Source organism: Mastacembelus armatus, chromosome 17, assembly GCF_900324485.2.
Source record: "Mastacembelus armatus chromosome 17, fMasArm1.2, whole genome shotgun sequence".
Lineage (NCBI taxonomy): Eukaryota > Metazoa > Chordata > Actinopteri > Synbranchiformes > Mastacembelidae > Mastacembelus > Mastacembelus armatus.
In genome coordinates, this window is record NC_046649.1 from 17,974,941 (window position 1) to 17,985,495 (window position 10,555).

The 10,555-nt window shown below is 39.7% G+C and overlaps 1 protein-coding gene across 1 annotated transcript; it reads left to right on the plus strand.

Annotated features, from left to right (window-relative positions):
• Positions 1-546: 546 nt before the first annotated feature.
• On the plus strand, positions 547-10,373 carry sppl2 (signal peptide peptidase-like 2). Its single transcript, XM_026314361.1, has 15 exons — positions 547-645; positions 1,430-1,546; positions 2,102-2,284; positions 2,373-2,462; positions 2,683-2,822; positions 3,832-3,974; positions 4,724-4,820; positions 5,209-5,325; positions 5,609-5,690; positions 5,806-5,880; positions 5,977-6,039; positions 6,184-6,283; positions 6,594-6,671; positions 7,450-7,610; positions 8,406-10,373. Exons 1-15 carry the CDS (start codon positions 598-600, stop codon positions 8,586-8,588), a joined length of 1,677 nt encoding a protein of 558 aa, XP_026170146.1. The 5' UTR covers positions 547-597; the 3' UTR covers positions 8,589-10,373.
• The last annotated feature ends 182 nt before the right edge of the window (positions 10,374-10,555 follow it).

Below are 10,555 nucleotides of genomic sequence, written 5' to 3' on the forward strand. Positions count from 1 at the left end.
ATAATTGCACTTGAAAATTCATTGTTTATTTTATACTATGTATTTGGCACATTTGCTATTGTTATTATTATTTTTTCTTTCTTATGCTTATTCTTGTGCTCTTATTTCTTTATGTGTATGTCAACTGAGGTCATGGGCAGTTGTGCAAGCATTTCACTGCACATCATACAGTTTATGACTGTGTATGTGACAAATAAAAATTTGAATTTGAATTTGAATTGGTTCCTTGCGTAATGTGTAGGGAGAGAAGGAGCAGAGAGAAGGAGCAGATTCACACTACAGATGATTATGTCAATTAATGTACTATTTTAAGAGGCTCGTCTGGCAAAAGGCGAATGAAAGTTATTAAATGTCTCTAAAACTTAATACTTTCCATACAAGCAACAAACGGAGGCTTTAATTTTGTCTTTTTGAGTGACTTTGACTTTGACCAATCAGAGACGTGTTCACACACTCGTGATGACATCAGCCAATTAAAAACCGCGCACAGTTGAGTGGGCGCGGCTTGTTGGAACAGCTGGTGGGGGCTCGTGAGAGGGACGCGAGCCGAGCGATTGGTTGGTGGTTGATGGGGGAAACAACAACAAGCTAGGCACCATGAGGGTCCCAGAAACACTGATTTGGGCTGCCTTTCTCATCCAGAAGGTGAGAGAAACCTCAGCGTTTCCTCGGAAACCGTTTATATGTATGTCCACATCGCACAGCGGAACATGTTTGACAAACGAGGCTGTTTTTCTGACCGTGTTCCGGCGGTATTAGCTTAGATGCTATGACTGTTAGCTTGCGGTGGGCCCTGGGAACGAACACATTACTGATGTCCAGATGTCAACGAAGCAGGATTTTCACTGATTTTCCACAGTGACACCACCGCAGTGTGCATGATAGGCTGTATTTTGTTGGCGGTTAGGATCGAGTCAGGCTAATTTAGCTAACAACTTACATTACGCTATAGAAAGACACGATAACGTTAATGTGTCTGAAATTTGCCACATGAGAGTAAAATATTTTAACGTCACTGCTCAAATACTGAAAAACTGTACGTTTGAGTCACTGGGCCAATGTATAACTAATTTTGGCTGATTAATCATAGCATTTTCACAGACTAATCACTTTGGAAATAGAAACTGTCTATATAAGTGATAAAAAAATAATAATATATTATTGGACTTAGTTAAAACATGTTGCTCTAAGTCTACAATATATGGTATATTACCTAATAACCTCATTTGTAGCTGATGAAGTATCATATACAAAGGGTTTATAAGCTGTAACTAACTGCTAATAAGGTAGTGTTATGAACTCATATCCCAGGACAGGGCTTAATAAATCAGTGAACCACCTGGTGGAAATAATGTTCATCTCCATGGTCCAAAGGTCAAACTTTTCATGTACATGAGGGGTAAAACTAACACTGCTGTCATGTGTTCAGGTGGTGGGAGAGTATGGCATGGCCCATTTCAGTGAGAAGGGCAAGAGCAAAGGAAAAGATTACTGCATATTTTTCAACTCACTGTGGGCACGTCTACCTCAGGACCTCAATAAGGCAGTAAGTTACCTACATGTATTTTTATTGGACGTCCAACATCTTGTTACTGTTAAAAATAACATCCTATATGTTGAGTTCACCAGAATACCGACTTCACTTCATAAGCATTATAATAGTGAGACTAATGACTGTCAAAGCTTTTCACAGATGCATGGAGCAATGAGGCTAACCTCAGCCCGGATGGTCCAGTATGCAGTTGATCAATACAGTGATTGTCAGGAAGGCTTGTACAGGATGTTGAAATCTGATCTCCATTTTTAGAGCTTCACTGGACTCCTGCAGCTGCTTTCTAATCCATTTGCAAATGTTGAAACTCTTACGGAAACTGTTACTTGTTACAATTATATAATCAAGAGGACATACATGCATGAATGACAATGTGTAGCTCATTAGTAAACAATATTTTCCCTATTATATTTATATCAAGTACATTGACTATAATAGAAAAAAAGTCTTTGTTACAGGTGGAAATAAACCAGGCTGCATATGCAGTGACTTCAGTCTAACAGAATTTCTCCAGCGCTATTCAACATTGCAAGCCTTTTTGTCCTGTAGTCACGTCTCCAGATCTATGACTTGACGACATCAGTCCTGTGCTCGCCCTCTGACGTCCCAGAGGGAGGCTTCCCAAATCGCATCCCCATGGTGATGAGGGGCAACTGCACATTTTACGAAAAGGTCCGACTGGCCCAGATTAATGGTGCCAAGGGCCTGCTTATTGTCAGCAAGGACGTCCTGGTAAGGTTGATCCTTGTGATCATTGTGCATCAAAATAAAAATGATTAGGCACTTCAGAGAACAGAAATGCATGTCCTTTTTATGACAGACACCACCAGCAGGAAACAAGACTCAGTATGAGGAGATAGACATTCCTGTGGCACTGCTCAGCTACTCTGACATGCTGGACATAAGCAAGGTGAGTGGTTGAAACACTAGACACAAAACCACTGGTTAGTTGTATATAATCAGTTCTTCCTGTTATCCCAGCAAAGTTAATAACTAAATACTTTATAACCTGACAGTAGAGGAAGACGGGTTAATGACTCCCTATGTTGATGGAAATTTGCAAGTCATTTTTACAGTGTACTCGGGATGTTAAACTCACATTTAAATGCATGCTGTTTCAACCCATGCAGAACTTTGGTAAAGGAAGATTAGTTGCCATGTATGCACCCAAAGAGCCAGTGTTGGACTACAACATGGTGATAATCTTCTTGATGGCGGTAGGAACAGTTGCTGTTGGAGGTTACTGGGCGGGCAGCAGAGACAGCAAGAAGTAAGTGGACATGTTGGGAACTCACATCCAATGTAGCACAATTTTAAATGCTCAGTTGTTTGAGTGGTGCAGAGAGGTAACTGTACCTAATTTGCATTTAATCACAGTATAATGTCCTGGACAGTAAGTTAAATTAAACCATTTGCAGTTTTTATCTTATTTTCAAAGTATAAGGTATAAGTAATTTTAATCTGGATCTGTCCCATCTGTACAGCAAAACCTATTGAAGTCATGTTCTAGAAAGATGCCAGAAATCTTGGCAATTGTCTAAAAATGATGACGATTTGTGATCATTCAAATTTAATTTATGTAGGTTGTAGTGTACAGCTTTAGCCCAGTATATTCTACTACCTTAATTCTAATTCATAATTACAGGACACAAAAGTTTACGTTTGCCTGTGCCTAGCATTGTTTTGGTCCCGAGTGCTAAATTTAAATCAGGGAAGTCACCTCAAGGGAAAATTAGTCAGTTTTCTTGGCAAAGAACTAGAAGTGCAAGATTATTCAGTTTTTCCTCTTTTCAAGTGAAACAGTCTGCATTGTACTCATGCAACTCTGTTAAACGCCAGTGCTGTTTATTTGAGGGCTGTGAGTGACTCACTGGTTTAAGCCGAATCGAGGCCGTGCTTCCTGACGGAGTTGCCAAGGTGACAAAGGGCAGAGTCAGATGGGGACTATGACGCACAGAACCACAGGCAAAAACAATTTGGAATATGATTTTGTGTTTTGAACTCAGGAATGAAGTGAAGGCCAGCCAGCCAAACAATGGTAAATATTGACTGTGGATGGTAGGATGGACTCCCTATCTACACTGGCAACTCACTAACCATCAGTGAACTGTTCAATAGAACTAGTTAAAGACCAAACCCAGGAGAGTGGTGAACTACACTCAGCTATGTGGTTTTGCTAAAAAAAAAAAAGGTTTTCGTAAACAGAGATCTGCTTGTTTGAGCATGAATTACAAACATGTTCCCAGCGTCCCAAATGCTGACTTTCAGTTCTCCTGCAGACGCTACATGAAACACAAGCGGGACGACAGTGCAGAGAAACAGGATGAGGAGACCGTAGACGTCACCCCCATCATGATCTTTGTGTTTGTAGTCATGTGCTGCAGCATGCTGGTGCTACTCTACTTTTTCTATGACCGCTTGGGTACGTCACACATATATACACTCATTTCACTGATCTGTATTTAACGCCCACTGTTTTGCTCCTGAAGATAAGAGAAAAACATCTTTGGTTAGATCCACTTTTGTCTGTCATGCCAACAATCTCCCTCAATAGCAAAAAATAGAGCCAGTCTTCAATGTTTTCCCTCACTCATTGTGGTTTGGCAGGGCTCAGTAGGTATTTGCTTGGGATTCAGACTTTGCAGAAGCTGACCAACATGTTTTCCCTTGAGGGAAAAATTGATCTTAACTGAAGGTTCATTTGGTAGCTTTCTCAGAGCTTTGAGCCTCATGTCCAGGCTTTCACCAGACTGGATTAACAAGCCAGTTACTGGGCTGCCATCTGTCTTTTGTTCTGGATTGATAGAGTGACTGCTTTATAAATAATGTAATCTCCTTACAAGTTAGAACAGAATAGATTTGAGGAAAGAAGTAATGCGGTTGCAAAATTGTGCCCAATTTTGATGCGTCATTTAAAATCATAGTTGGGTTTACTGCAGAGTTGCTGCCCACAACTGAAAAGGAGGATTCCTGGTTAAAAGCCCAGATTATCTGAGTGAGACAGATAAAAATCCTTCCATTTACAGTGCAGTAAACCCAAGATCCTTCCCAGCTACAGCAGACACTTTATCCTCACTTCCTCAGGTAGAGCTGCTAAGTGTCCAGTGTTATGACTTTGTTATTTGATAGTACTAATCTCCTGCCTTTCTACACTCTTTCCTCACTGTTTAGCCATTTGGGTCATCGCCATTTTCTGTGTGGCTTCCTCTGTTGGTCTCTACAGCTGTCTGTGGCCTTTTGTCAGGAGACTTCCTTTCTGCAAGTGCAGGTGAGAAAGTTCACGTCAGCGTGGCTTCATAAAAGCTGCCAAAAACTGGTAGCATCCATTATAATTGTTTCTAAATCTACATAAACCTAAACAAGTTTTGAAGCATTTGTCTACAAATATACTTCTATCACTTACAGTCAGGCTGATACAGTCATCACTACTTTTAAGTCCTACTGTCCAATATGTTTTACATGTATAACTGTGGTCAGAGTTTGGGCTCCAACATATTATTTTAGGCATATAATTATTGCATGTGAACAGTTGGCCCTTAAAACCAGCGTCCACTGGTGACATGACATGTTCGGCGGTGACTGACTGAGTTTTATTGAAAGAAAATATCTGTATGATGGTTTTAGTTAATGATCTGTGAACCAACTTGTGATCACAGGATCCCAGAGAACAACCTGCCATATTTGCACAGGCGACCGCAGATCCGCATGTTGCTGCTGTCAGCCGTCTGCATTGGAGTCAGCATCACCTGGATGGTGTATCGCAATGAAGACCAGTGAGTATGAGTGTCAGATTCACACATAGGCTAAGGCCTTGAGCTACAAAAGTAGCTAAAATGCTAGTACAAATCCTAAAAATACAGATTTCAAATGATAATTGTGCTACCACTTACACTGCATATGCACCATAATGACTTTAGTTTCGATGAAAAGGGTCATAAGTTTGTTGATTGCTGTGTGTCAGATGACACTGATATTTTTCAGTCTGTGGGTGATAACGTGTTGGAGGTACATGATGTTGTGATGGTGTGGGCTGACTCATGTTTATGTGTCGTCCAGGTGGGCGTGGGTGTTGCAGGACGCCCTGGGGATCGCCTTCTGTCTGTACATGCTGAAAACAGTCAGACTGCCCACGTTCAAGGTGGATTGACACTCATACATTAACTATGTTTGAGTGTCTAAGATTTTCATTGCTTTGTAGAATAATGTTTGTCTTGGACACCACATTAATGGATTTTTCTGTCTCTCTTCTGCAGGCATGCACTTTATTACTGACAGTTCTTTTTGTCTACGATGTTTTCTTTGTATTTATAACACCCTTCTTTACGAAGGTATGTCAAAACTTTTTTCATGCAAGGCTTTCCAAGTGTCTACTGTCTCTGTTACTGTTTTCATGCTTTCTTTACTAACTGACTTTTTTTCCACAGAGTGGGGAAAGTATAATGGTGGAGGTAGCGGCTGGTCCCTCTGACTCCTCTACACATGAAAAGGTCAGCCTCTTTACAAGTTCTACAACTTCCTCAGACTGGGGTTTAGTGTAGTGACACAAACTCCTGCTTACCCAGCATCAAATGCTCTTCCCAGCTCAGTGGAAAAGAAGTAGGTAGTACCACTAAAGCTTGTGTTTTCTCCAGCTTCCCATGGTGCTGAAAGTGCCCAGGTTAAACTCCTCTCCCCTGGCTCTCTGTGACCGGCCCTTCTCCCTCCTTGGCTTTGGTGATATCTTAGTACCAGGTAAATAAATGTCATCCTCTTTAGTATTTCATAGTGAATGATACGTTGATGTCACTACCATAAACTCAGAACTACTCAACGCCAACAATTTTTAATGGCTGAATATTTAAAGCTTTATAACTATGCACAGGATTTAGTCCCCACTGTGGGGTGATTCAGGGGTAGTGCAGGTTATCCACTAACTGAAGGGTTGCTGTATGATCCCTGAATTCTCTCGCCCACGTGTCAAGTAACCCTGAACTGAGTGTGATAATGTGGTTGTAATCAGCAGCTACCCTTGTTCTGAATGTGCTGTCATTTCTCCCTTCAGGTCTGCTGGTGGCCTACTGTCATAGGTTTGATATTTTAACACAGTCCTCCAGGATCTACTTTGTGGCCTGTACTATTGGTACGTACATGGACAAGGCAGCTAGTGAAGTTTGTGACAGGTGAAATGTAGTGTTGGAATGGGCCCAGTGCTGATATATGGAGTGATATTGGTGACAGAATTTGTAACATTAAAACTATGATTTAAAACATTAAAAATTGAGTCCAAACATTTGACCCTTATCGCCCTCCTGAATCTGCAGAGATTCAGCAGTGTCAGGTCAGCTATTTCTCTCAAGGTTTAAATGGGGAAAGATCTGAAACTGAAATAAAAGCTGTATTTAAAGACCTGGTCATGGGTTCACAGTCCTTGCTGTCTCAGCCAATTATGTGGCTTTTAAAAGAAGGTTAGCAAATCAGCTGAAAGAGATATCTCCAAACATGTGTTATGATTTGTACACTTTGGCTGTGCAATCATAATATACATGTTATTCTCAGGTAATTTGACAGACATGCTTTCCATGCACCATCTTTACAGTATCCACATCCATTATGTTAGTTGATTGGCTGGAAATGTGTGAGCTCCTGCCCAGGACTTTGAGTGCAGCTTTTATTCCAGTTTCAGATCTTTGCCTGCTAAAACAGGGCCAGAAAGAGCGGATCTGAAACTCTGAAAGAGACTGATGAATCTCTGAATGGTGATGGATGTCTAAAAAACAAGATTCAAAAGGACCATCAAGTTTGCAGTATGTTGATGTGGCTGTAATGATTACAGGGGTGGGGATGAAAATTTACTTCCATACACTCCAGACAGGACTAAAATTGTTAGTAGTGCTGTCTCACTGTTTCTGTCCCGCCAGCTTACGGTATCGGCCTGCTGATCACCTTCGTGGCCCTGGCTGTGATGCAGATGGGTCAACCGGCTTTGCTCTACCTGGTGCCTTGCACTCTACTCACCAGCCTCAGTGTAGCGCTGTTCCGCAGGGAGCTGCCCCAGTTCTGGACTGGAAGTGGATTTGTGGTGAATACCAGTTTGATATGACTGCCTTCTGCTGAAGAACAAAAAGACTTAAAAATGGCAAAAAAAAAAAAAAAAAAAAAAAATCTAGAGTTAAATAAGATGCAGAGTAAAGTAGAATTTCAAGTTGAGTAACCCCTTTAAATAATTCCATTCGTTCCAACTGCCTCTTTCTGTTTTACTGTCCCCCCTTTCCCTCCTATCGTTCCCCTTTATTTTACTGTGGGTGTGCTCTAGTCTGCTGCTGAGGGCTCAGCTGTCTGTGAATGTCACTGCAGGTATTTTAACTGGGCTTGTTACTTTACCACAAAAATAAACCCGATCCTACTTCAGATTGTTTTTAGCTGTTTTTCCGCTCAAGAGTAGATATTTGTTTCAGTTTTTAATGATAAACTAGTGAAATTGTTGTCTACCATGTAACAAAGTGGCATCTACAGTTCTAGCAATAACCGGTGGCACTGATGGTAATGTAGATTACTCGTTACTTAGCATTGGTTAGCAGCATGTGTTATCTGTCCACTTTAATAGGCTCTTTAGGATTTTCTTTGGATATGCTTTCATTTATTCATATCTGGGACTTTGTATGTAAACATACAGGAATACCTCTGACACCAATATCAACCACACAGAGATCCTTTCATTTGGATAAATTTGTTAACTCAAGATATGATTCAAAGCCAAGTGTGTACAGAGGATTGACTGTATCTTTTATGGTTATGTTTGTCTTCAGCTCTACTGTATCTGTTTTCATGTTCATTTCAGTCATCTCATATGAACTCCCTTTTTCGTTTCCTGCAGCCTCCCATAGTGCTCGCACCAATTAACTGTACACAAACTGCAGCGTCACAGACAGAGGGACCCTCAACTAAACCAGAGCCACAAACCACAGAAACCACCAACCAGAATGAGGGCTGGACTCAGCACCCGCCCCAGGAAAAGTCCCAAGCAGAAAAAGAAGAGGAGGAAAACAAATCTAACTGAAAAGACTTCTAGTATGGCATTTTCTATTTCATGTCATATTTTATTCATTGTTGGTTGTTTATTCTACATTGCGTCTCAATCAATTTTAAGTACGGATGTTTATTTGCATTTGGTGTGAAGGGAAGTGTAGTGTAGTTTTCTGAATGGCTGGCTCAGTGGGGCACTTTGACTGAATGCATGAGGTTGACAATTGAGTCATATTAAGATACTGTACAATCAGTCGCAGCTGTAAAGGGAATAAAAAGCCAAATCTGAAGTCTACTCAAGCTGTTTGACACTAAGTTATCCCATTCCATTTAACTTAAAGGCCCAGTCACACCAGTTTTTAAAACTGCAGATTTTTAAGCAAAAATCAGTTGAATCATTGTGATCAACAGATCCTTTCACAAGTAGTAAAGCCATGCTTTCTTGTTTTTTGCTTTTAATTTTGCTGAATTTTGTGGTCTGAAAAAAAAAAAAAAAGAATTGTCGTTATGTCAGGCCAGACAAGTTGATTTACAGGAGTAATTAGCATGAATAACTTAACTTGTTAGCAAACAAGATAATGATCTTGCTAGGAGCTCCTTCTCTTCAGTGTCTAATCCTGAAACCTTAATGTTATGCAGGAATAAATGGCTAAGTACATATGAAACCGTAAGAAGCTTAGAGATCAATTGTCAATTGTCACTGACTAGTGTTGGCCTCTGTTAGCAGTTAGCTTGGCAACTACAAAATATACTGTGTGTGAGGTGTCAGTATGTCACTAAGTTTCTACTATGAAATATTTCACTTTCTGGTGTAACTGGACCTTTTAAAAGGTTCTGCTATGTCTTAAGGGGCCCCAATTGCAATGTCGAAAAAGCATGGCTGGAGAATGAGAAACACATTACTTAAGAACATCAATTGTTTTTATCCCTACACTACATTAAAAACTACACCAGTGTCAGAACATCAAGTATAGCAATGTCAGCTGAGAAGTTTTACACCCTTTAAAATGTGGTGCTATCATGGATGTTGACAGAGCCAAAGCTATTTAATTTTTTTTTTTTTTAATGAAGCATTTCTTGATTTGTATTTTCATCTTATTTTTGGTTTTTTTTTTTTTTTTGTTTTGCATGCCATGGTTTTGATTTTACACTTTATATAATCTATAGTGCTGACTTTGTATACATTATTGGAGACAACAGCAGTTTTAATTACAGAGCAGAGTAATTACTCATGCTGTCTTAAGATTTGTCTTAAGTTTTGGCCTTATGTTCTTTCTAAAGGGAGGTACAGTAGAATGTGTCATGCTTTATGAAAAACATTAGTACTGTATTTGATAAAGATCTTCTGAGCTTCAATGTGAGCTGAGGAGCAAGTGACGGGTTGTTTTATCAGTGTTTCTAGATTAGTTTATATAAAGTGTTTGCACAATATTTTTTAATTCATGACATCAACAATGACATCTGTATATATGTCAAAGTATACTTCAGATATATTCATCCTGCTTTTGTTTTGAAAGTCCATATCTGAGTTGAGGGGAACCTAAACACCAGAGCTGAGCGGACACTTCTCTTTGTAAACCATTAGACATATTAGTTAGTTTAGTTCTCATTCTTTTAAATTTGGTGTAAAAAAAACAAAAAGAGGTAAGAATAATAAGGGTTTGAATATGAGAAGCTTAGTTGTCTGGAGGTGTGCCCACATTGACTCAGTAGCACAGTGTTTTGCAGGACATGAGATTATTCATTCACCAGTATAGTTTGTTGTCACCAAGTGGATTTTAATGCCTATGTGGAAGAAAATAAAACATTGTATTTCATATTTTGTGTGTGTTCATTTGTGTGTTTATGTGATCATTTATCTGATTCAACCAACCTGCTGTTTTAATTATTGGTAATGCTTTATAATTTACTTATATTATCGGGAGCCCTGGTCACAATCAAGCATATGGGTTTTGTACATTACAGTGTCCTGCTTAATGTTTAAAGTTAGTCCTATATGAA

What these genes read in the sequence shown, in the direction of transcription:
- sppl2 (XM_026314361.1), top strand. Translation starts at nt 598, where the DNA reads ATGAGGGTCCCAGAAACACTGATTTGGGCTGCCTTTCTCATCCAGAAG. An exon ending in TTGTCAGCAAGGACGTCCTG is followed by an intron (nt 2,285 to 2,372) that starts GTAAGGTTGATC and finishes TTTTTATGACAG; the next exon opens with ACACCACCAGCAGGAAACAA. An exon ending in TCAGACTGCCCACGTTCAAG is followed by an intron (nt 5,691 to 5,805) that starts GTGGATTGACAC and finishes TCTCTTCTGCAG; the next exon opens with GCATGCACTTTATTACTGAC.